This window comes from Haliotis asinina, chromosome 1, assembly GCF_037392515.1.
Source record: "Haliotis asinina isolate JCU_RB_2024 chromosome 1, JCU_Hal_asi_v2, whole genome shotgun sequence".
NCBI classification, from domain to species: Eukaryota; Metazoa; Mollusca; class Gastropoda; order Lepetellida; family Haliotidae; genus Haliotis; species Haliotis asinina.
Genome location: NC_090280.1, coordinates 79,250,800 through 79,278,394, shown reverse-complemented (window position 1 = coordinate 79,278,394; position 27,595 = coordinate 79,250,800). Strand labels below are relative to the sequence as shown.

The 27,595-nt window shown below is 39.5% G+C and overlaps 2 protein-coding genes across 2 annotated transcripts in view; one reads left to right on the top strand and one right to left on the bottom strand.

The window, feature by feature from the left end:
- Positions 1–1,265: 1,265 nt before the first annotated feature.
- LOC137297832 (prolyl 4-hydroxylase subunit alpha-2-like) lies at positions 1,266–18,850 on the bottom strand. Its single transcript, XM_067829794.1, has 14 exons — positions 18,599–18,850; positions 15,989–16,048; positions 12,512–12,663; positions 11,461–11,786; positions 10,902–10,953; positions 9,894–10,033; positions 9,130–9,291; positions 8,828–8,868; positions 6,420–6,537; positions 5,648–5,701; positions 5,437–5,490; positions 4,806–4,874; positions 4,207–4,303; positions 1,266–2,110 (listed from the first exon to the last, which is right to left on the bottom strand). Exons 1-14 carry the CDS (start codon positions 18,808–18,810, stop codon positions 1,989–1,991), a joined length of 1,659 nt encoding a protein of 552 aa, XP_067685895.1. The 5' UTR covers positions 18,811–18,850; the 3' UTR covers positions 1,266–1,988.
- A 674-nt stretch (positions 18,851–19,524) lies between these two features.
- LOC137297823 (ubiquitin carboxyl-terminal hydrolase 32-like) overlaps positions 19,525–27,595 on the top strand; it is a 69,639-nt gene continuing 61,568 nt past the window's right edge. Inside the window, exon 1 of the mRNA XM_067829783.1 lies at positions 19,525–19,689. Coding sequence (XP_067685884.1) covers positions 19,632–19,689 — 58 coding nt within the window. The 5' untranslated portion in view covers positions 19,525–19,631. The remainder of the gene's footprint in view (positions 19,690–27,595) is intronic.

Sequence of the window (27,595 nt, the reverse complement as noted above, 5' to 3'; positions counted from 1 at the left end):
TTTGAATCACAGCTTTGTACCTGAAAAGGAAATGAACAATCCCTACCATTCCTGCTACCTTTTAGAGAGGCGATGTGGTAGCCTTGTGGTTATATTGTTCGCTTTACACTCTGAACACCCCGGTTCCATATCCAAACGAGTACAAATTTGTGAAGTCCATTCCTGTTATCCCCCGCCATGATATTGCAGGAATATGGATGAAAATGGAATGAAACCACTCTTGGCACTTTAGGGAGTCAGTCATATAATATTTGTGTCACTCACTCATTCAGAGCGACGAGCGAGCTCTTCACCCGGCCACTCCACAAACGATGTAAGGATCTGTAGGTCAAGCTCGGTGGTTGTGACCAGATGGATCTGCTGACCAGGCTCGGTGGTTGTGCCTAACAACCTATGTTGGTCGTAAGAGGCAGCTCAGTGGATCTGCTGACCAGGCTCGGCGGTTGTGCCTAACAACCTATGTTGGTCGTAAGAGACAGCTCAGTGGATCTGCTGACCAGGCTCGGTGGTTGTACCTAACAACCTATGTTGGTCGTAAGAAACAGCTCAGTGGATCTGCAGGCCAAGTTCGGTGGTTGTGACCAAAAATCTATGCTGACAGAGACAGATCAATGGATCTGATGGACAGGCTCGGCGGCCTCAATGGCCTCGACGGTCACAACGGTATTAGCCATCGTACAGGAACGGCCTTCACTCTTACATCAAGCTGACAGTCCGTGGTAAAACTGAATTATTGTTTGATGCGGCATGAAACCGAATTCACTCACTGACAAACATATTTAAACACCTGTACATACGTATAACTAACGCTAAAGTATTCGGCTGCCCCCAAAGACATCCAGCAGCCTTGATGATGCATGGTGGTGTTTCGACGATTTTGATGAAGGCTTTTTGTTGGTGTCGTGCAGTGACGACCTTGATGAAGTGATCATATTAAGGAACGACCTTCTTCCATTTGGTTTCAATGAATTACAGGTTTAGTTTACACTTTGCTCCTCAAACACACGTGAATACATACGGTGAAGAATATTGGTTAAAGCGCTCGCGGGTTCGATTCCCCATAATAGTTCAGTGTATGAAGGCCATATCTGATGTCCCCCGCCGTGATATTGCTGGAATATTGCCACAAGTGGTGCATAGGTGTATAGCAGGACTGACGTGTGTTTCCTGTCACCTTGTGACATGAGGCCTGTCAACATAAACTCAGCTCTAACTGGATAAACAGGTTCTTTCTTCGTACTTAATTGCAAAAATAGCGAGAATAGTGTTATGAGATTATTTTATTATAAACCTCAGAGATGATCACTTGTACATAGGTGAAATGGCGTTTAAGTAGAGCCGGTGACACATGTAAAATTACATTTATGACACATGAGTATCGGTCACTAAGTAGTAAAGTTTTTTAAGTACGTTTGCTACATGTGTATGATAAAATATTAAACTGGCTGGGAATCGTCTACGTTTAAAGGGGGAGTTCCTCTATCGTCTCTGCCAAACTATCGTCTCTGCTTTCATCGTGTGTACCTGCCCCTGTTATTTTGCAATCCTAATTGTTATCGATGAACATTACATACATGAGTGTGAGGTCATGACTCGAGACCTCGTTATATAAGCGACAATGTAAATGTGAGTCGGGGATGCTGTGAAGATTATCTATACACCAGCCAAATATTTGTATCCTTCTACAGATAATACTGTCAATATTATATTGATAATAAAGGAGCTAACCGAGTCTGAATCTAATCAATAATAGTATCTGAACCTACATCTAGCACTGCCTGAATGTAGAGCAAACAGTGTCTGAACCTGTCTCAGAAGTGTCTAAACCCACATCCAGCAATGCCTGAACCTAGATCTAGCAGTATCTGAACCTAGATGTCGCAGTGTCTGAACCTAGATTCATCTGTGTATGGACCTAGAGCCAGAAGTCTGAACACAGATCCAGTAATGTCTGAACCTACAGCCAACGAATATGGAAGAGTCTGAACCTAGAGCCGGCAGTGTCTGAATCTGTGGACGGCTCTGTCCAGGCCGATCTGGTTACCCTTGACCTTCAGGGCGCAGGGTCTGGCAGCCTGGTTCATGTGGAAGTGTATATCCTTCTCAACAACTGAAACACAACATGCACAAAGGTCACACACAAGAAGTCATCGCTTAAAGAACTCTCGTTCTTACAACTGAAACACAACATGCACAAAGGTCACACACAAGAAGTCATCGCTTAAAGAACTCTCGTTCTTACAACGGAAACACAACATGCACAAAGGTAACACACAAGAAGTCATCGCTTAAAGAACTCTCGTTCTTACAACTGAAACACAACATGCATCAAGGTCACACACAAGAAGTCATCGCTTAAAGAACTCTCGGTCTTACAACTGAAACACAACATGCACCAAGGTCACACACAAGAAGTCATCGCTTAAAGAACTCTCGTTCTTACAACTGAAACACAACATGCATCAAGGTCACACACAAGAAGTCATCGCTTAAAGAACTCTCTGTCTTATAACTTACAATTCACCTGTGAAATGTTAGTTTGAAAGGTAACAGCCTTGAATTTACTTTTGATGAATATGCACACAAAAACATCACTTAAAGGTCACATGCAACAAAAAAATGAAACATAATTAAAACACATTTATCACTTATTCATGACATATAATATACATTGCTGCTTTTAAAAAAACAAATAAACAAAATTATAAGCGTACAATCGCGATTCAAAAGTGCAATATTTTGTACTTGGGCTTACTTCCCCAGAAACGAAGCCCTCGGGAGACCGAACCCAGTCATAGCGGGTGGATGTGCACTCAAATGTAACGACGGTTTCTGATTGGCTGTTTCATTTGCTGATATGCTGAGGGTTCATTGTGTGTACAGACAGATGATCTGTTTGATGGGCATTTTAGAAGCATAGCCAGTCACAAGAAAGTAAGACTCTTTATGGATAACAACTTCTTTTTGTGTACTTGATGCGTTGTTTCAGTATGGATTCATATACTGTTGTCAAACAAAATCATATACACTAAAAGAAGTCGTTATCCATAAAGAATGTATATAGAGATGTTGGGTTTTGAAAATACATGTTCTCTGAATTTGCGCTCGATCCAATCAAAAATCATGTTAGTAGAGACAAACTACTGCTTGGCTGGAATCACGTCCAAGTACAAAGCAGGACTTGAAAGTGACAAGAGTTTGCACCAGTTTCCGTCAGATCCAGTCATCCGAAAAACAATTAATGTAATTTGTTTGCAACCCACAGACATAAAAGCATGCCATGTGCATCACACGTGCCTGATTACATAACGTGGCAGAGACGGGACTCGGGTGCACGAGTCATAAATCAACTTATTTTCTTTATGTCGTATACTCTGATAGGTGTTAAGTTCAAATTGCACGTGGTCAATGATTTAAGCTGTGTACTGCATGTTGTCTTTAGCAGTCAGGCAGGCAGACATATATAGGTGTGAATAAACCAGACACTGAGCTTTCTCTGTGACAGAGACTGCTTACCACAATCAACAAGTTTTTTACGTAACGAGTAGATTATTTACTTGTTTGTGTACACAGCCAAGATTAGACTACTGCTCACGACCTCAGACGATGGGCATGCATACCGTTTCAAGCTCCGGGAACCTATTCACTGCGCATGCGTTATGGACGCAGCGCAGCACACCTGTTGAAACCAGTTTTTCCCCCAGCGCTGGGGGGAATTTAGTGAAACGTTTGAACTCCGATTTTGTGGGCTTTCTTTTTCATCGCGTTTTTTTCAACTTTATAGGTTGAATTGGCATTTTTATGATTTGTTTCCGTAAGTGCATACCGAAAGGTATCAGAATCTGCAAAGTTGTGTTTTACGTTGCATGTGACCTTTAAATGACAGTTTGTTTTAGGTTATCTAATCGTTAATGGTATTTTTGTTAAAAAAGAGGTCGACATTCCGTTTTTACCTCGACGACCACAATAGCGTGAGGTCACATTTCAACTTGAACGCAACAGTTCTACCACACACGTTCTAGGCGTAGTTCAGATGAACTAATGAACAGGGGCGTGGTGACGTTTTTTAAATGCTCTTCAAACTGCCTGGCATTCCACGACCGCCTTAAGCTTCAAAAGCGTTTCATCTTTGAGTTGCGTCCATCGTGGATGGTAATTGAAGTCGATAAACATGTCCCCTCTCCGCCTCCATACTAATGTACTTACTCCACTTGTCGCCAACAGCCATGGGACATTCAGCTTTGTTCAGTCTCAAGTCGTCATCTCCGTTGGGCTGGACCACGAACCATAGCAACGCTGAACCCTGGGGGAATCAAGGAATGAGTGAGTGTTTAACTCTGCACTCTGTAATATTCCATCTCTATGACGGCGGTCTATAAACAGTCGAGTCTGGACCAGACAATCAAGTTGTCAGCACCATGAGCATCGCCCTGGAACTTCTCGGGTTTGTCTTAGACGACACAGCTAACCGGAAATACACAAAAATTCCATCAGATGTGATAACTATGGTATGCCCCCTCTCTGGCCTTTTGCGAGTGCACGTTCCGCTGTAGCACAAGCAAGGAGTATTGGGTGCTCATGGGGAGGTGGGGTAGTCTAATGGCTTCAGCGTCCGCTCGTCTCGCTGAAGATCCTGATTCGATTCCCTACGTTTGTACGATGTGTGAAGCCCATTTGAGATGTCCCCCATCAAACCATACTTACTCACTCGCTGGGTGCTCAGGGCATACAAACGGCACCAAACACTTTTGTGGTGACGTCAAAATATCAACGACATTTCAGAATCGAGATTATAGTGTATGTACCTTCTTGGGCTGGTATCTCAGTCCGATGTCCAGAAAGACTGTGGCTCCTCCGCTCTCAACGTCCGACAACTGCAACCACATACACACAACATTACATCAACATCACACAGAGTTTCCATGGTTACCATTCATGTTAAACTACAACAAACTGTCCTCACCAAAGTTGGCACGCTTTGCTGTAAGAATTCTTTTCGTTTTATTGATGTAAAACCCCTAAATGAAGTGGACCCTAAATTCATAAAAGGTTTATAAATCCTTCATCTTGACCTTCTGAAAAGAGCGCTTACAAAGGCTGGTTGGTTAGTTGTTAAACGCCGCACTCAGCAATATTCCAGCTATATACCGGACGTCTGTAAACAATCGAGTCTGGACCAGATAATCCAGTGATCAACAGCATGAGCATCGATATACGCAACTGGGATGAGATGACATGTGTCAACCAAGTCAACGAGCCTGACAACCCGATCGCATTTAGTCGTCTCTTAAAAGCATGGGTTACTGAAGACCAACTGTTCGCGGATTGTAACCCGGATCTTCACAAGTCGAAAGAATGGTGTTTTATGCTGCCTTTACAAATAATTATGCAGCCGTATGGAGATGATTAAAAAGTTCAGTTATTTCATTTACTCACATAAAACGTAACGAATCCAACTTTATCTCCAGACAGAAACATTCTCTCGTCGTACTGTGGAGAAAATAAACGTAAGATATTACAATCATTTTAATCAAAATATTTAGGAAAAAGGTCCAATGGGTACAATTTCTGACGTCATTAAGGTTGCGTTTTGCGTCATTATGGTTACAGATTCCAATGTTGCTATGCAACAAGTATGATCACCCACCATGGACGTGTGGTTGTGAGGCTTCCCCATACCGCAAGGGCCGAAGTTGAGAACCTGCAATGTATAATACGCAAGACTGAAGAACAAGTCGAGTTCCCGGATGACTCTCGTCATCTCTCGGGGATGTCCGTTACTATTCTGGTTTGTTAATTACAAGGTAGCTCCCGAAACAAAAGGGCTGCTGGGCTGCTGGGCTGCTGGGCTGCTGTTAAATGCTACACTCAATATTCCAGCCATATGGCGGTGGTAAATAATCAGGTTTGGGCCGGACAATCCAATGATCAACAGTATATGTATTAAACTACGCAATTAGGATATGATGACATGTGTGAACAAAGTCAACGAGCCTGACGACCCGATTCCACTCTTTTGACAAGCATGGGTTGCTGAAGGTAAATTCTGACCGGATTTTCTGGGTCTATACATCCATAACGGCTGCGAGGCAAAATAATACTGGCATAACTAGCTTCATTTCTCACTTGTAACGGTGGGTGGCCTGGTGGTTAAAGTGTTGGCTAGTTGCGCCGAAGACCCAGGTTCGATTCCCAACATGGGTACAATGTGTAAACCCATTTCTGGTGTCCCTCACCGTGATACTGCTGAAATATTGCTAAACGTGGTGTGAAACTACGCTCACTTTTTTTTTATTTCCATTTGCATATAATGGGATCCCAGGCTGTGATATCGCTGACATATGTCTGATTGATAGTAAACTTTACACTCACTTACGAACTCACACAGACTGAGGTCAAATGTTGACCCACCACCTTACCCTGAGGGTACCACCGCTGGACACCTCTCCTGGGGTGTATGAGGCGTTGAGTCCACTAATATCACCGGCAATCTTCGTCAACACTCGGGCAGAGGTGTGGTTCTCAAGGATCTCAGTGCTGAGAAACATTTTAATTACGACATTTATAGATGACAGAGATGTTCTACAAGTCTGAAAACGTGGAACCAGTTTATTGTGAAATAAATATTCCAAACCGAACAATGTTGATTATAGAATATGTTCACCGTGCACGGCATGTTTGTTGAATTAAACGCGAGAATTAAAAAACACCATAATCGCAAGGGTATAAAAGTCATACCGGGTGTATGAATGAAAATGAATGAAACAAGAACACGAAAGAAATGCCTCGACTGACTGCAGAACGATGCGAAAGAGTCCTTTGTATGATACAGATGGGAACCAACCATGTCCACGTTGCAAGAACGTTTGGTTGTTGGCGTGTCGCTGTTTCCAACCTCAACGTTACAGACAGACAGGGCAGACATCAGACAGACCAAGAACAGGAAGTCCGAGGTCAATAACGCCCCATGAAGGTCGGTATCTACGCGTCCTGCTCCTCCGTAACCGCTTCCTGACAGTGACGTCATCAACGAGGACTGCCTTGGAGCACGTGGTCAGGCAACAGACACGGAGATACCAGACGACTGTGGGCTCAAGGAATCAGAGCATAGAGGCCGTACAGGAGACAGCCACTGACAGCGTAACATCGCCTTGCTACCTTCAAGAGGTCGTTCCTATGGTAGTAATGGTCCGTGTTTTCGAACTTAACGGATTTCCCTTGTGCTCCAGCTCTTGTGCACTTTTTGGACTTTCGATTTTGACACACCATCTCAATCTGAGTTGCTCTGATATCATAATTAGACGTTGTATGATTGTTATTTCCGGTGAAATAGTATTTTATGCGTCCATCTTATGTAGTTTTTACTCCAGGTCGATTTCAGTCTATTGTAAAGTCTTCTTTGGACGTCAGTTTAGTTACGAGGGAAAATGTACATTACTCAATGTCAACACAACGGCGAAACTTTATTACAATCAGCATATTGTTCAAATGACGTGCTGTTGTTAATTGTGACGTCAAGGACGTCAGTGATCATACCGTTCCAGCGAAACAAAGATTGTTGTAAAATGGGGATATTTGAATTGTTTGGTGGTTTTTTTTTTCAAAAATAGGAACCGAGGTAGTAAATACTGTGAGTTTTTCAAAGTGTACGGAGACCTCTTGATGAGAACACGTTTTTTCTCAACATGAAATTTATGTTGCCAAAATCCTCATGAATCAGATGTATATTTCTTCATTTTTTATCGCCCAGACAGAGCAACCTTGGTTTGGACCTTAGGTGCTACACTCAACTGAACAATCACCATACCTAAGCTTTATTCCACTTGTACAAACAGAGCGGTGTTCTGGTGATCGAAATATGAACGAATGAACCTAGCGAAAGTAGTCCGGTAAATATCGGGATAACAGTATAATGCCTAGAATGACTGAAAAAGAAACATCAGCAGACACTGCAAACATTGGAAATGTCTACAGCGATGCGTTTCATCCCCTGGGTAGTAAACGACGTGATTTTAAATGAAACTTCGAATACGATCAGCTCTGAAAACACATAATGTTTATCCCTTATCTGAGAGTTGTTAAAAGGCACGTCTGCAGACATCGGACAGTTATCCCGTTATGTCTTTTAACCCTTTAACAAATAACTTATAAATCGTACGTCGAGACAATTGATAACTCTAGACAACACGTACTAAATATTCAGGTTTCTGTGGGTTACGCTTTACTTCAAATACCTTTCCAGTGTTTGTTTAGGTGTAGGCTTATATTTCAGATATAAAAAAGGAACAGAGAAATGACATTCTCCATGTATATTTCTTCAAACCATGATCGAAGACGGAAAATGATCGTTTGATGGGGATGAATGTAACAAGGGTATCGTGGGTTTGTTTTTAACCTAACTTTTTAGCATTTATTTTACTCAGCAGTTTACGTCGTACGGGTGATCAAGGATGCAGTCAGTGGGATAGTCTAGTGGTTAAAGCGCTCGGTCGCGACGCTGAACACCTGGGTTCGATTCCCCACATGGGTACAATGTGTGAAGCACATTTCCGGTGCCCCCCGTCTTGATGCTGCTGATATATTGCTAAAAGCGGCGTAAAAGCATTCTCACTCACTCCCTTACGCTTGCTTGTGGTGACTATTTTTTGCGTCGTGCTATCCAAAACAGGCTCAAAGGCCATGGTAGTGAAGAGGTGCGGAATGCATGGAAATGTTCTCGTAGTTATAGACTTTTGAGGATCATTACTACCAATATTGATCAGAAATGAATGGGTTGATCAATATTTCGACTCTATGACTGCAGACGTTCGAAATAACTTAATCTTACCCTTCAAGCTTGGTGTAATAGTAATTCGTAGCTTTCGTCAGCTGAAAAAAGAACAGAATAAAAACGTTAAATATAGCATCCGGTGGATAAGGTACATATAATATCAGTATAAACATAATCAAAACGGAATTGCGGATTTAAGTGAAACACCACAGTCTAATTTCACGTTGCCATGGTAACGAAAAGAAAGAATGATGCCAAGTTAAGAACAATGCGACAGAATTTAGACTCGGCAGAAATCTGCATACATTCACTTTTACAAAAGACATTGATATGCATTATGTATGTTAAAGAATGCTTACATTTTTAGCTGTTTTCGTTTTGATGTCATTGATGAGGTCATCACTGATGACGTTATGAAACACCGATACGTAAGGGGACAAGCTGAGGATCTCCTCCCGGTAACGCTTGAATGGAATAGGTGAGCAGCGGTAACGGCATCGGTGGAACCACTTCTGCGGCGGCTGGGAACACGGGGAGGGGTCAGCAATAGTATATTGTAGTGGTGTGAGGTAGAAACCATTTTGTCTTTTTGAAATCATTCACATAGCTACGTGGCTGTGCTCTTAACACTGGTAAATAGGGTAAATGAGTTGAGTTTGAGACGGCTTTTATTAATATTTCAGCAATATTTCAGCAATATTTCAGCAATATTTCAGCGGGGTCGCAAGAAATTGGCTAACCACTACAGGCTACCCCAGCGCCCTCATTTAAAAGACAGAGTTCGGTGTTTATAACTTCAAACAAAATCAGCTTCAGAAAATATACAAATGTATTAATGGAACTCGGGTATTCGGCGTGGCGAGCGAACAATCTGACCACTAGGCTACTGCACCACCATGGACCATCACCACTCACTCACTCACTCACTCACTCACTCACTCACTCACTCACTCACTCACTCACTCACTCACTCACTCACTCACTCACTCACTCACTCACTCACTCACTCACTCACTCACTTGCATATACATTTTATGTATGCTTGCTGTTGCTATTGACTTACTAGTGTTCCTTAGAACAAACAAACAACAATAACAGCATGTACAAAGCAAGTCCAGTTTACCTTGAAGGTGACATTTGCCTGGCATAATGTTGTGAAGTTCGTCCAGTAAACGGGAGTCCTGTCCTCAAAGTTGCTATAGCGGGGGACATTTTCAGTGGTTACTCGCGCATAGCGTTTGAACACCACATCGTCCGTGTCATCTGTAAACAGAAGAACATACCTCAAGAGAGGTCCTCACGGCGATTACTGAGGTGCAGGGGTTGTTGTGGGTGTCGGGTGTTGGGGCAGGGGAGGGGCAGTAAAGGGGAGCGGTAGTGGGATAAGGAAAGCAGTGGGTGTTGGCTATGGGTGTTGGGTGTGAGATTGGATATGGGGTTGAGGTCAGGGTATGGGTATGGGTGTGGTTGTGTGGTATGAGTGTATTGTGTGGGAGTGTGACTGTGGGTGTGGGGTGGTCGGTATACTTGTGACTGAAGGAGTACAGATTTGGGGTATGTGCGGATATGGGTAGAGGGTGTAGGGAGTGAAGTTGGTGGTTGTTAACCCAGGTTATCCGTCAGTTTTTAAGGTTTTACACTAACAGGTTTCATAACCACGTACAAATAATTCCCGAACGAGCAAACTGTTACAGATTTGCAAAGGGACAGTCCGATGTCATGATCGTTACAACTTTCTTTCTTGAGGAGGTGAGAGTTTCGTGGCATCACACTTCGTAGCAGTTTGTGAAAATTATATTCTTTATCGATTGCGATTGGCTTTTCTTTAACGTAATTTATCGCAGGTGTCGCGCCATCAGCTACAAGACAATAACATGCTTGTACGATCAATCCGCGACATTTTATTGCTATGAAATTGTCAATAAACTACCTTAATGTCATTCGACTGTCTGTAACCTCATTCATCTGACAGTAACATCATTCGAAAACCTATAACCTCATTCGACTGGCGGTAACGTCATTTGACTACCTGTAACGTCATTTGACTACCTGTAACGTCATTCGACTACCTGTAACGTCATTTGACCTGTTGTGATGTCATTCGATTATCTTCTCACACATAAATACTTACTCAAAGCAAAGGCTTCCTCTACTAGTGGGGTGGCTTTATCCCAGTCGTCGAACTGTAAACGCAATTTAGGCGATCGAAGTACACAAACTACAGGTAAATAACAAATAAATAACAAGTAAAAATTAATCATGTAAGATGGTCGTAATGAGGTTGTAAATACTTTGTAGTCATTTACCACCAGGTATCTTAGAAAAGAGGGCATGTTTGTTTTGCACTATGTTTTGGCCATAACTGTTCATCCTGTGTGAGATAACTGAAGATGGAGTCTGGAACACACAATCCGGTAAATGACATCATATTAATCCGCCTAAACAAGAAAAATATAACTAAAAAAAGGTTTACGAATCTGACACCCAATTCATTTGATCGCTTCTGTCTGTGGGGACCTATCTGCTTACAAATGAACATTAAATACAAGAAATAACTTGACAGCAGAAAGTAACGGAAACTTCCGACTGGTAACGAGTGAATGAATTCGTCACCACCCGCTCCTTTCCGTAACCTCTAAAAAGTCGCCATTTTTCTTTCTTTCTGTGCGAACAGTTAACACTAAGCTCACCTGGCCATGTAAAAGGGCAATTTCTGTCAGCAAAATCGGTATGTTTATGTCGGTCTTGTTACCAATCTTCTTGGACTGTTCCAGTGTCACCTGGAACCACTGCAGGGCTAGTCTAGGCTTGTCAGTTTCTTTGGCGAATTGGGCAAGGTCATAAGCGTCCATCACAGTCAAGGGGGAACCTTTCTGACCCAAGATGTCACCGTCGAAGATGTCGCTAGCAGACAGGTTGTAAAACAGGTGGATGTAGATGAGGTTGCCCAAGTGGTTGGCCAGGTCAGTTTGGTCCGGAATGTCCTTCATAGTCACGTTCAAAAACTCCAATAATCCTAAAACATAATTCAGATTCGGTTAATTCAACTTCTAAGAGTGATTCTATCACTTTGGGATAAGTAGTATTAGTTTGTATGTTTACGCGGCTCTCAGCAACATTCCAGTTATAAAGCGGCTTTCGAGTAGTAGTAGTAGTAGTAGTAGTAGTAGTAGTAGTAGTAGTAGTAGTAGTAGTAGAAGTAGAAGTAGAAGTAGTTGAAGTAGCAGCAGCAGCAGCAGTAGTAGTAGTAGTAGTACTAGTAGTAGTAGTAGAAGTACAAGTACAAGTACAAGTAGAAGTAGTTGAAGTAGCAGCAGCAGCAGTAGTAGTAGTAGTAGTAGTAGTAGTAGTAGTAGTAGTAGAAGTACAAGTAGAAGTAGTTGAAGTAGCAGCAGCAGCAGCAGTAGTAGTAGTAGTAGTAGTAGTAGTAGTAGTAGAAGTAGAAGTACAAGTACAAGTAGAAGTAGTTGAAGTAGCAGCAGCAGCAGTAGTAGTGCTAGTGATAGTAGTACATGTAATAGTAGTAGTAATAGTTGTACATGTAGTGGTGGTGGTAGTAGTAGTAGTAGTAGTAGTAGCAGCAGCAGCAGCAGCAGCAGCAGCAGTAGTAGTAGTAGTAGTAGCAGCAGCAGCAGCAGCAGCAGCAGCAGCAGTAGCAGCGGCGGCAGCAGCAGCAGTAGTAGTAGTAGTAGTAGTTTCATGGTACATCGGAGCACAAAAGTTGACCCAAACAACACTTACTAAATCCATATAGAGTCTCATTGTGTAGAAACGGGGTCCAGTTGGTGACGAAGTTCTTAAAGCCCACAAGTGTAGATGTTGGATGTTGTATACGAAGGTTCCGGATGTCGTCACTGACAGCGCTGGCGTTCGCCTTGGCTTGTTTGTAAAAACTGAAACAGATAAGACATTTTGGCTCACGAGAAAAGATCATTTTTTTGGGGGGGTGGGGGGGTGGTGGGGTTGAGGGCGTTTATTCCAAAATCTTGAAGGACATGGGGGTGTAAAAGATGAAGCAGATAAGACATTTTGGCTTATGAAAACAGGTATTTTGCATTTTGTGAAATAGTTTTGATTACAAAATCTTGGAGGATATAGTGTGATGTTTATCGAAGACAAATCATATAAAACCATGGTTTGTATGTTGGTGTCATTTCAAAGGATAAAGAGTTTCTGAATTAAAATGTGTAATTTATAAATTTCTTTGACTGAACTGTAATACAAGAAAGAACCAGTATCTTTCGTCCTTCAGCAACGTTCGCATGAGGGAGGTAAGTGGTGCGCTCAGCTAATATAACTGATGCGGACGTATAATACGTAATACAGGACCCGAAAAGATAGCCCGACCTGATATCGATGGACATTTTACACACTTTCTTTTACATAAATAATACAAAGAAACATAACTGGGCAGACACTAAACCCGTGTTTTCACACAGTGTCCAGTAAACCATGGACAACAGAATCGGCTTGTACCCGGCCAATGTGAAAAATATGGTAGTAAAACTGACAACGTGTAAAGATCCTCATCGGTGCCCGGGAAACACCATAAACATTTACCCCTAACAGACGTGCATGCCGAATGGACTGTTATTTATTAAAGTGGAAAGTGAGACCAATGTCCTTCGCGCTGCTTGTTATAATAGATGACCTCTTTGAGTGGCATATAGAGGTTAGTGTCATGACCAAGGGGGACTGTTCTACAGATATACAAATCTTCATTGCAGTGTATGCGATGTTCCGGTCCAGATGCTATCACTGTTATCAAGCAAGTGTACGATAATCATGCATGCGTGGCATGTACGCTAGACCTATCTTTGAATGTACTTCTGGGGTCTGGGATAATTGTCCGGTAGACATTTGTGATAAACTTAAAATGGCTCAGCAGCTTAATGGAGCAAAACATTTAACCAATCTGCCAAAATTCGCTGCAAGAGCTAGTTTGTACAGTGAAACTGGTTGAAACTTTTAAAGTAAAACGTACGTTTTATAAAATTGTTAACATGCAAGCTCCTGACTATCTGATAGACTTACTTCCAATATCTACTGAATTTTCTCAATAAAATTTGCGCATCGAGTCAAATGTTTCTATTCCAAAGCTTCGAATGACAGTTCTTCAAAAGCCATTTATCATTTATCTTAATTATTTATGTTCATGTTTGTATATGGAGTAATCTTTCTTCCGGGATAAAATTTACCAGTTTACTACCATCTTTAAAACATAATAAACGGACAAAATTCCTAAATATGTCCTATTTGATGAAAGGAGGATAAATATTCTACACACTAAGTTAAGACATTCAGATAGTTCTGTAAATATTGATAGTTTTCTTGTCAATTTATCTTAAAAGTAAAGCTTGCCTTTTGTACTGGGGTGAAAGATGCCAATCATTTCTTTCAAAATTCCGAAGTATGTCAGCTGTTAATCCTCAATATTTGTATTCACCTTATCATGTTTCCATCCTGTATACTATTTCACAACACTGTTTTTTTTTAGCCCTCATCCTTTCCGTTCATCATATCTTGCCCCTCGCCCGTTTTTGTACTTTTATCTATGTATCTGTTTACTATATCAGTGTTTACTGAAATGTGAGATCTTGTTTTGTTTTGTCTCGTGTTCCACGATGTTACCAAAATTATTTCCTTCGAGATGATAAGGTATTATCTCATCTTATCTTATTTCATCTTGTAGGTCTGATTTGATATAAGGCTTTGAAATCCTAAAAGTGAATTTAGATATTAACATCATTCTACACGACAGCCTCAGCCTGCCTCAAACTACATGTATAAATGAAGATATTTTTAAATTCATTGTACGTGGTCAGTGTTTCCATTAACGCGTAATATCTCATTACATGAATTTTGTACAAGACATTTTCGGGAGCGGTCTTTTATAAGTTGCATAACTTGTGGGTAATCCCTTTAATAGTGAATGGAAAATGTTTAAACAAACAAACAAACACGTGAGTAAAGATTCGTTACACAGCTGACGTACAGCTTCACATATTGTCGATGATGCACATATTACAGACTAGGTTGATGTACAAACTGTAATGGTTGTTTACACACTAAGAATGATGTTTACACAGTGTAAAATTCACTTAAATGTCTCTCTTGTTAATTAACTCATGTATATACATGTTTTAAATGCAGTATTATGCCGTGTGCGAAGTACACGCTATGTCGGAAAACACAACTTAAATTTCCAAATCATCATCATTATCATCATCATCAGTATAAGTGGGTGAGTTTAGTTTTACGCCAGACTCAGCAATATTGCAGCTATATGGCGGCGATCTGTAAACAGTCGAGTCTGGACCAGACTATCAAGTGATCAACAGCATTAGCATCCATTGGCGCAATTGTGATACGATGACATGTGTCAACAAAGTCTGCGAGCCTGACCATCTGATTGCGTTAGTCGCCTCTTACAAGCATGGGTTGCTGAAGATCAATTCTAACCAAGGTCTTCAGAGGCCCCATCAGTATTATGCATTACTTGCTTGACAACGGTGTTAGCATCTGCACCGAAACGTCGCATATTTTGTAATAAAGAGTGAGTGAGTTAATATTTTAAGTCACATAAGCAATAGTTCGGCCATCGCGTGTCTATTGTAGTATATAAATTGTATATTGATTGAACTATCACACCTTTGTTATAACAGGGTGGTGTTTATGGATGCACGGCTCGCCTTCACACAACCACAAACATATTTCTGGGTTGTGACACATCCGGTCTTAGACAAACATGTAATCAATGAAATACTTACCTGCACAATACATTTATCTCCTCGACAAAATCGATAGGATTTAATAGGGTTGGCTATATTTGAATTTGTATTTTTTCCCCATAAATACATATATGAGACGACCCCTCTTATGAATGATGTCATTCATGTTGCAGTCGTCTTGTGGCGTGATTGTGCTGTTCCTCATACTGTTGTGCCCCCCTCCGTTAAAGCTGTCAACTTGTAAACACAACAACATGGCGGTCTCTAAAACAACTTTTTCAATTGATAAATATGAAATAACATACAGCAGATGTTGTTGGGTACTGGGTATTCATTGCCGTGTACCGTGGTAACGCTTAACAGACCTTTCCCGAATGGCGATTTCAAGATATTTCGCAATTTGCCTTTCCCATTTGGTAATAAAGGGCTGTAGTAAACGGGAATAGTGAAGAATCGGGTCAAAGGTCGATATGATGATAGTACATACCTAGTCAGTGTCTCGATCCGCTGTTCTACGAAGGGAATTTCATCCTCATAACCAGACGACCTGAAATGTACAACACGGTGACTTCCAGCTTAACATAGAGTTGGGGTTGGGTCAGTAATTCTTCAAAATGTAAACATGTATGTGAACGGCATCGGTTAAATATATTATTCGTTACATTAGATTTGTTTTTATGATGGCACATGGGCTGTTTGTGGGGAAAAAACATGCACGCGCTCTATACAGACAGACAAATGTTCGTTCCTCACGCTGAAGACCCGGGTTCGATTCCCCACATGGGTACAATGTGTGAAGCACATTTCTGGTGTCCCCCGCCGTGATATTGCTGGAATATTGCTAAAAGCGGCGTAAATCAAACCTCATTTACTAGAGAGACAGGTGCATGCGCACACAGGCAGACAGAAGGGTGACTAACAGATAAGCCGTGGGGTGGACACACACAGAGCCTAGCAGAGACACAAACAAACATGTAGATTTGTAGACACCAAGTCACACTTGTAGACAGAACAAAAAAAACACTTAAACAGACAGGCACAACTGCAGACAGGCAGAATGATGACTGACAGGCAAATGAACACATATTGTTGACGTTTACTACACAGGGAATCTGACCCGTGAAGGTCCCGGGGTAGAATAGGCCTTCAGTAACCCATGCTAGCCATAAAAGGCGACTCAGCTTGTCGTAAGAGGCAACTAACGGGATCGGGTGGTCAGGCTCGCTGACTTGGTTGACACATGCCATCGGTTCCCAATTACGCAGATCGATGCTCATGTTGTTGATCACTGGATTGTCTGGTCCAGGCCCGATTATTTGCAGACCGCCGCCATATAGCTGTAATATTGCTGAGTGCGGCGTAAAACTAAATTCACTCACTCACTCGGTACAGGGAATCTGTGTTGGTAGTAACATGTTATCAATAAAAGTTTCATGATACTTATATTCAGTGACTGTCTCAGCTGGTTCATCATTGACGAACTAAGTGGTACTGTTGAGGAGTTAGTTCTGAAATCAGTGCAGTTCCTTTGTCTTTTTCACATTTAAAAATATTAAACGAGTGTCTGTACACCAGGATGTGAAGCTCTTTACAGTATCTTTGCATCGTCACTTTCATTCGGAACCACACATTTGACCAACACTGGCTGGATCAAGAGCTAACTTCACACTGATGCGGTTAGGCCACTGCCCTGGTGCAGTCATTGGTGTATAGAGTGAACAGGACTGGGGACAGTGCACAACCTTGCAGCACTCCTGTATTGATAACTTTCATGTCAGATACACTGTCGTCAACTTTCACACACTGAATTCTTGCATGAAGGAAATTTGCAATCCATTTAATCTGTTCTGAATATGCGTTTTTCTAACATTTTATAAACATTATAATTTGTGTGTAAGAGGTAATGATAATAGGTCTTGTATTTGTAAAACATCGATATTACGTCATGAGAAAAATAGAGTTTAACTTCACGTATTGCACATGCATTCAAATAGCTGTGTTCCTAAACCAAAACGATTGTTCGCTTTCACACGATTAGAGTGTCTGTAAAATTTCACCTCAGTAAAATACAACGGTGTCGTAATTTCCCACGTGTTTAATACCGTAGAAACGTATGACGTGGTTTTCAGTTGATTAATCCAGATGACGCAACACATAATCAGATGGCGTCATTATCGAATGATATATTCAGATTAGGCACAAATTTTGTCTCTGAAAGTATCTTTTTAGATACAAATTACCTTTTAACCGAAATGGAGTCCCTTTGTGATGGAAAATCCACAGAAATTCTAGATATGGAAACACTTTGCGGCCACGTGATTCATCTGATCTATCCGATTTTGATCGATACGAGGAGTGAAATAGAGACAGGCTGACAAGAGTCGACTGAGAGACGATTTTATCCGATTTTATCCGATTGTGGTTAATAGCTGTAGTTAAAGAGAATGGGGCTGACAAAAAGGGACTTTCAGACAGGCTAGTATTGAGATCCACAACAACATAGCAAAGTATTCTCTACTACTTACAATAATATGTCTATTTATGACACAGACTGTATTGACACAAAAACGACTGAAGGTGGTTTTGTGACACGAAGCGGCATTTCTACATTTCGTCAAAGAGAAAGGTGAACACAGCTTCAAAGAAATATAGTTATATAACTTCCTTCAGTGGCATTTTAGAAGCTGAGAAGTAGAATTCTAGCACATTTTATGGATAACTCCTTAATTTGGTAAGTTCGTCGTTTAGAGACAGGCTCTTCTGCCATTGTCAAGCACTCATGAAATAAAAAAGTTGTTATTCACAACATATTATAGGCATATAGGATAGATAAGACCTCGCGATTGTAAAAGCAGTAAGTTACACGGAAATGTCCAGCCCTGGTGTTTCGTTAGGTAAACGCGTTGAGGTCATTCTAACCCCAAATCGATGGCATGGATGTTATGCATGTCATATTTCGGTGTGAAAGTACTTTAAACAGATAAAATATCGTGACAAAACGTGTATAATTCCCAATTACAAACATGAATAATTCCCAATTACAAACATGAATAATTCCCAATTACAAACATATAATGTTTGCGTAGGAGGTACTCACTTTTTGATGATTTCCAAACGTTCAGTTTCATGGCGAATGTATCTGTCAAGCCCCTCAACAATTCGATGTTCGGAGTTGAAAAACGTCTCATATCGGGCAGTGGATGGTTGGAAACCAACAGATATATTATGTGTGGTTATAATGTAGAATAAAAAGAGGTTTATCAGGCATATTTTCGGAGACATGTCTCGTTCTGACGCCATGTAGTCCATCCACGCAAGGCTTACTCCGTGGCACAAATGTCGCCCTGCATCAAACAAGGCCTGAAAGAAGAATTGTTTGTTTCTCACTGTCACAGATGTGCATGCAGCTGTTCAAGACCAAATTATTGATTAAAATATCATTATCATAACACTTATTTGCAAAACATGTGCAAAAATAATAAAATGAACACGTGTGATTTAATGGTGAAAACATTATAACTTGATATATATGTATATATTTGTATCATATAACAGACATTAAAAAGTATTGAATTTTACTTTTGACGATTAGATTAGAAAGTTTATCAAACACTTTAAACATTTACGCACTGTTCTTTGTGCTAAGTTAAAGTAAAATCTTCCGTGCTACTGATATTTTTGTTCTGTTAGAAAATGTACGTTTAACATAAAAATTATTCAGTTGGCTTTTTGGTCAATATGCCAGTTCAACTCTTCCTTCACATTATGGTCATGCAGTGGCAACAGTTGGTGTATGTATTGATTTTCACGTATGCATAAATTTTAGCTTGATAAAGATTGAAGGAAATAATGATTCAAAGAAACGTGAAAGGTTGTTTGAAAATTTATTCTGTGATCAACATGAATTTAGTGTTTTAATAAGAAAACTATCGATTTCAGAGTCAGCGCAGAAAATGCATAATTATGGTCAAAGGGAGGTAATCCATTTTCATAAATCTATTTTGCTAGATCTCGTAGATTCTCGGATAATCGTCGCGTGATCTAATATGGCGGATAGGGAAGCGAACCGAGTGTAGCAAATGTATGAAATAATGTTTTTCCTGACGTAAATCTTACTATATGCATTTAGCATGGGAGGTAAAGACTCAAAGTTAGCTTTCATAACCTGTGAGGAGGCCGTTAAAAGAGGTAAGTCGTTCATGTTGGGACACAATTATGCCCTGACGGCTGTCAATCGAGGATAAGCGATCTTCATTTCCTAGCTGACGACAAAATTATTTCTGTCAAAAAATTGCGATCGATTGGAAGAGAAAAACAACAGTTTAGCAAATATGTTTTAGATGGCAGTGATGGATATAATCTAATATACCCATGTTATGATAAAAATACATGACTAGAGAATGTAATAATTAACCTTTAAGTTATGATGTTTATGATCGTGGTGTATTTGTGTTTGTTGTAGTGTCATTCACAAATTGCGCAATGAAACTTTCCCGTAATGAGACTACAGGCACAAACAGGATCTTTTCATCTTATGTTTATCTATTGGAAATGTGTGGTATAACAACCGTTTCCATTCTCACGTAACGTGACAGAAGTCTGCCTGACAACATTGTGACATATCATTCATCCCTTATTCCTGCTTCTGTCATTGACAGCTGTGTGGAACATCTTAGAAAATTAATGTTTTTCTTGCCAGAAAATGTTGATATTCATGTGTTTTGAACATCAAACTCATTCAATTTTACCATGCTTACCATTAATACTATAAACTTATTTATTTTGCAGCTGATCATATCATATATAGATAGCTCTAGAAACATAATATGACATTTACTTTGGGTATCATTTTTGTGACAAGTCAGTTGATTTGTTGAAGAAATTTCAACATCATCTGATAACCAAGGTTTATGTATTTATGGGATATTAAATATTCTGAGGAAACGTATCTCCAAGTGTGTATCTGATTTTAAAAACAGCCTGCATAACACCTGTTAACATCTGCTGAATACCTGTGTTTTTATGTTGTGCTATATATGATAGCTTTGACGATGTTATTTCATAATATTTGCCGGCACCATACAAGTGGTCATGTGTTTCATAATTCACCACAGTGGTAATCATCTGAGACATGTCATTTCACACTCGCTTCATACAGCTGGAATATGGCTGAGAGGGGCAATGAACAAAACTAACTATCTTGACCATTTTAACTTGTGAAAGGGTTTTGACAAGTGACAAATTCCCTAACTGGAATGTCATTGTTGGGCTACACATTTCTTATATACTTGCTTTACAGATCTGCTCTCAGTTTTATTATTTGGTTGAAATAATACAAGGTCTGAAGATGCTCTTTCTAAAATTATATTCCTGCTGATAGAATATATCACTTCAAATATTTTGTAAACAAGGACTCCCAGTGAATACTTTCAACAGTGTTTATAAAAGCAATAACATTTTTATCTCCAAGCATAAAGAAGCCCTGTGTGTTTGCAGCTATTTTTAAGGTAGTGGTCTGATATAATAATCAATACTTTGACATTTCCTGGTCAAGTAATGGAATATCTGTGTGAGGGAAGGGAAGTTTGTTCAGTTCACTGTGTCAGTCCTTCTTTCTGTGCCTCTTCTGACCCTTGTCGTAAGAGGCAACTAACAGGATCCCGTGGTCAGGCTCACTGACTTGGTTGACACATCATTGGTTCCCAGTTGTGCCGTTCTATGCTGTTGCTGTTGATCACTGGATTGTCTGGTCCAGACGTGATTACTTACAGACCACCACCATGTAGCACGAATATTGACTGACTCTTCTGACCGCCCTGCATTTCCAGGTTGAGGTGACCTGTTTTTCAAACTAGAATGAGAATTTGAAAGTCCAGGAAGGTGGAGGCACTTGATTCTTCAGTTGGTAAATTTAACAGTAGCCTTTCGATTGCCTGTGACATTAACAGTGTTCAAATTTAAGACATTTTGGTTTGCAAGATATATGTGGCTTTCACAGTAACACAGTTTCTCATGAATCACGAAAAACAATGTATTTGTGATTCTATAAAAAGTTTGTTGTTGTTAATTATGACATATTGATACTATGCATGTACGCAACATTATTCTTGATGGGTTTGCATTGTTTAAAGCAACAGCTGTGATGTAGGCTGCTCTTCCACGCTAGACCATGTACATTGTTATAGACCATCCAACCTGTAGCGGAGGTGGAAAGTAATTGTTAGGGATTGTTTTTTCAATTTGTCTGGTGTTTCCCTTTTAGAAAATCTGTATCTGGTATGTGTTTTGAAACTCAAGTTTCATCTTCCTAAATGTTTTAAATTTTTAACAAAGTGGAAAGGTAACTTCTGTGGAATTTGTAATAATTTTGAATATAACATAAAAACAACTTATGATGAACATAACAATTGTTTTCTTTGGAAGAACCTTTATAGAGTCATGCATCTTAAAGATCACATATATTCTAGGGGGTACAGATGCTTAAATCACTCATTGACATCGTTATAAATGAAACCCCTTCACTAAAACTGCTCATTTTGATCTTTAATTACCTTAAATTGACCTTTGTAACAACAGTGGACAATTCTCAGGTGCAAAAGAAATTTCAACCAATCAGAGCTGCTCGTCTCCATGGCATAATACTATTAATAGTAGGTATAGATATGAGGGTCTATGCAGAATTCATCTACATCTGAGGAGATAAACTATTTTGTTTACAGGTTTGTACAAACCTGAAATCGCGACAGCTGTTTTGAAAAATGAAAGCTATATGTTCTCACAATCTACTGTCATTAAGTTTTGTCTCCTGCTTTGCCTAGTTTCCGAGTTACAACCTTTGTTTTGGTTGTAATCCATGTTAGGTGGTATAAACCTACATGTTATTTGTCATCATTCACTGGATGCTCAGTTAATGAATTTATAACAGGTATAATTAGTGGTGACGCAACTTAGATTACCCATCAAGGGTCCCCATTTGGCATTTCTTGTGTCTGGATTGATCAAAGGATTAACGGATAACATGCTGATTGATTAATTACTTTTATGCAGATGTAAATGGGGATTTGTCAAAAGGTAGTGTTTATGTATGTACATTTACTAATCTATACTGAATACACTCTGTCGTGTCTCTGTCTATATAAAAACAACATCCTTCTTTCAAAGGATTATCCGCTAATACATTGATTGATTGCTCATTATTGGCTAACTAAATTACTTTTTTAAAAGAATGATGCACATTATGCAATTAGTTGCCAGGTATGCTATCATGGGTGACCAATGAGACTATTAAGGCAAGACAGGGAGAATCTGAGTTATCTGAAAGATTCTTGTCCTCCTGATTTGTACTAGTCTTGGACTAGACTAATGCATAGTCTCTGAACATTGATAATTCTAATGGTAACAAATAACCCCATGTAAATTAAACAGAAGCTGCAATGAGTTAGGAGTTTCTGAACCCTGAGATGGGAGACTCAGAGCCTGAAGAAATCTTGATTTATTAAGGGCTTTAGCATTGCAGAAAGGGTTTGGCAGAAGGGAAAATAATGTGCTTCAGGAACTGAGACATACTAGTCTTGCTGTACTTGTGTTAATTTCTATGCCTGCCTATTTTCTTCTGTAGCATGTTGTGTGGTGGACTTGTGAATAAATGCATAATCCATATCAGTCTCCAGCAGAATGTTAGTAAGTCATAAGTCCTAGATTCATGATAGTGGGCAACAGATGGCAGATAGAATCTGATCAGTTCATAGATATAATTTCAGACCATGAGTGATAGTAAGAATGATAATTAATTTATATCGAACCTGACTTAGGAAATCTTAAACTTTGTGAGGAGTCTGTGTCTGGTAGGTTTCTCTGAAGACAAAAGTTTTCTGAGATGACCAAAAAATGTCAAAGTTTGGAATGAGAGATGAAAAAGATCTTCCTTCAATTTTATCTGGTAGAGAAACATATAGTTTATGTCAATAAATGTGGAAACACACAGCTTCAATTAAATGGAAAAGGAGTGTGTGAAATAGGAGATTGTGATCCTTTTGAAAGTCTAATTTTCTTTATATACAAATATAGTGTCACTCTGACATTATTAAGGGCTGGATGGAACCCTGATTGACTGCTGGACTAATGCTTAGTCTCTGAAGATACCTACCTTGATACAAAAAAAATAATTGTTTTAGATTAAAAAGGAACTCCTGTGATATGGTTGATTCAGAACCTGGGAAAACCTGGACCTGCTCATTAAGGACTTAAATATTGTAGAAAGGGCTTGGCAGAGGGAAATATATTATAATGTGGTCCAGGGACTATGAGACTCAGGGAAACTGCGACACTGACCCAGGTGTGCCCTACTTCAGTGTTCAGGGTAGGTGGCCTTTGTTGAAGACAATGGTCAGTTGTCCGCCTGTCATGTCCATCATGTTTATGTAACCTTTGGTAACAAATACAAATGGCAGACATGCATGACCTACATGTTACATCACAGGTTTCTAGGGAACCTTGACAAGTAATGACTCTCGATGTCGAATCTATTTGCCATGTCAATGTGACTGAGTTTATACATGCATTTTCATAAGGTGTGTTTAACATGATTGGGTGGTCAGGCTCACTTACTTTCTGGTCATATCCCATGTTCAATGCTCATGATGTTAATCACTGGATTATCTGTCGGAGATTCAGTTATTTACTGAATCTGCTATATAGCTGGAATATTGCTGAGTGTGGTATAAAAGAAAGACACAACATTTTTTTTTTATTTTATTCTGAATGGTCTTCTCCATAAGTGGAACAGTGCCAGGTGTTTTCTTTGTGTTCTATTATGCATGTAGGTAACGAAGATGGATAACAACTTAATGGATAACAACTTCTTGTTGTTATGTAGGGCTATCTTTCGGTGAAGTTTCTCACACCATTGTCAAACCAAAAGTGAATAATGAAAACAAAAGCTACTAATGTGGGGTTTTCATTTCCAAATTCAGTCTTTAAACGCTGGACATTTTGTTCTGTATTGGCAATGTTCGGCAGATGGGCATGGGTTTGGCTTTGAAAATTTGAAAATGATTTTAATAACATCCGTGAGATTGCAAAATGTAATGCCTACATTTTGAGCAGATATGAAAGGAAATACAAGCTTATTTGCAGTTTGAAACTGTAAGCAGAAATTATCCAGTAGCCCATGGAGAGCAAAGATACCATTATTTGATTGCCCGAAATGAAAACTGACTTGTATTTGGTGTCTGGCGATGGGATTTTTTTAACCTATGTGTTGTTGAGATTTGAATTGATACTGATAAGGTTAAGTGGATAGGCTGTACACATACTGGTCATGATTGACGAAGTGATAAAGTTACATCCTGATCCAGTCCAATTGAGGGGTAGAGTAGCCTAGTGGTTAAGGTGGTTCCTCGTCACACTGAAGACCTAGGTTTGATTTCCCAACATGCGTACAATGTGTGAAGCCTCTTTCTGTTGTCCCCTGCGATAATATTGTTGGAATAGTGCTAAAGGCAGTGTATAACTAAACTCATTCAGTGACTCCTGTCTAGTGTATATACTTCAATACCATCAACCTCAAAATTCAAAGTACTGCCAAAGGGTACAGTGTGTGAAGCCCATTTCTGGTGTCCCTTGCTGGTATATTTCTAAAAAGGATTTATAATGTCTCTTTTTCTCCCTCTTGTGTAAAACAATATTCCAGGGCAGTGGGTCATATTGATGAATCATATTCACAATGTTTTATTTGTTATTGGGCCATTACACTCATTTTCAGTGTATGGAACCATATCCTTTCATGAATTCAGTTCAATGTTCACTATCATTAGAATCAAATATTGATTAATTTTATTTGAAAGGGGTGGGTTTTTTTGTTTGAATTTAGGTGTTACCTATCAAAGCAAGATATGTATGAAAATAATTAACACTTGTACGTTTCATTTGATAGTATGGTATCTGGTTATTGTTGTCATAGATGAAAAAACAGGGTCAACACAGTTTCAAAAAGTATTGCATGTTGCTATTTGATGATGAATAATACATCTACTGCTGATTTCTTATTTTACTCGTTACCCTATATGTATCATATTCACCTTATATATGTTGAAAAAAAACCTGAACTTTCAATTTGGATAGGGAGTATACAAACTTTTCACAGGGAGACATTTTTGTCACCACCCCTAAACACAATGCATGGGATGCGTCATTCTTGATTTTTACAGTTTTCAAGGTCAATAAATCACTGTAGACTGTTAATTTTGACAATCATCATTCATCACACAGTACCATGAGTTTGTTCCTAGTCAGGATTTTTGTTTGAAAATGAAACTTATGCACATGCAAATTTCACATCATGCACCAAACATCTTTCAAGAGCGATTCCTGTACAAGCAACTATGGTGGAAGCAACCATAAGGAAGTGCACATGGTGATGCACTCTTCAAACATTCATTATTATCTTATCAACATTGAGTTACTCCCATATATCTCCCAATTTTTCAATTGTAAATTAAAATGAAGTTTCCCCCAATGTTGTTAAGAGTATTCTGCCTGCATGTTGACTGTGTTTGATAATAGCTCCGATGTGTTTTTTATTTTAAGGTGTATATGTGTGCTTCAACATATTTAAGGGGTGCATACAAATTTCAAATTGTAAATGTTGCACACAAACTTTGTGAGATGTATACAAATTTCAAACAGAAGAACTTATAGTCAAATCTACTAAGGTTCATACAAATTTCTAGAGTGTACTGAAAACATCTCAACAAATCTATTGATGTCACCCCTTCAGTAAGCTTATGTTAGTCTATATTGAATATACTTATTTCAGACAACAAACCCAAATAGCTGTATAGGTTGTTCTTTGTGTCAACAATCCGTAGCTTGTTTATTCTTAAAAAGTAATGTTTTAGTACAGTATAGATCACTGGTAACATTGATGTGTAATTCGAAGGTCATCATTGTTGTGACAGACCCTAATTGTACATATCTGAAGAGCAACTGCAAATAATATGTCTGAAGTACCTGTAGTTGGGTTATTTGAGTGCACTGGATGAGTCAGGTCGATTATCTGAAGTGTAAATATGTCCTGCAGTGCTTACTGTAGTCTACAGTTAAGGAACTATGTCATTGCTGACATGCCACAGTATGGAAAGCTATAGAAATAACATAAGACAGTCATGCTTCATAGATGATAACATTTTCTTACATTATCATGTGCTGTTGCAGTATTGATTATTATACCATTAAACCATTGTCCTGCTTGACAAGGGGCGGTGGGGTAGCCTAGTTGTTGAACCTTTCGCTCGTCACGCCAAAGACCAACGTTAGATTCCCCACATGGGTACAGGTCTTTCTTTTGCATAGACACAAGTAAATACAGCCCCATTTAATGTAGTTTGAGATTTCAGGGTAAAAAACTCTATACATGTGGTTAAGGAAATGAAAATATATCAAGATGGTTTGTGTTTGAAAAATTGGGATATGATTTCAGGCTGGCTCGCCCATGTTAAATCAAAATGTTTTGTTTTTGTTCATGTAACATCCTGTTTGAATGGGCGCATCTGGTTTAAGCTACTTTTAGCAATATCACGGTCAGGGACAGCAGAAATTGGGTTTACACATTTCAGCAGTGAGGAATCGAACCCAGGTCTTCAGTGTGACAAGTGAAAGCTTTAAACCCAAGGTTACCTCACCAACCCCTCTAGTACTTTGTGAGGCAGTGGGGTAGCTTAGTGCTTAAAATGTTTGCCTATATTTGATTCCCCAAATACAATGTATTTCTGGTGTCCCCTGCTATGATATTTGCTGGAATGTTCCTGATAGTAAACCCATCTCTCTCTCTCTCTCTCTCTCTCTCTCTCTCTCTCTCTCTCTCTCTCTCTCTCTTTCTCTCTCTCTCTCTCTCTCTCTCTCGATCGATCGAGCCAAACATGATTCATATTATGAAGCTTGGGTAACAAACATGAATACTGGGAAATTAAAACAATAACACACAGCTGTGAGGTGATAACAAAATATATTCTGTAACATGCTTTGACTGCAGTGTTACTTTAGCGTGACAATGACCAAGATAGAATTATTATCAACTTATATGAGTGCTGACTGT

Coding starts and splice junctions, on each gene's coding strand:
- LOC137297832 (XM_067829794.1), bottom strand. CDS start 18,810: ATGGACTACATGGCGTCAGAACGAGACATGTCTCCGAAAATATGCCTG. Junction 12,664..15,988: donor CGGATCGAGACACTGACTAG/GTATGTACTATC, acceptor TATCTGTTTCAG/TTTTTACAAACAAGCCAAGG. Junction 9,292..9,893: donor AGGCAAATGTCACCTTCAAG/GTAAACTGGACT, acceptor CCGTGTTCCCAG/CCGCCGCAGAAGTGGTTCCA.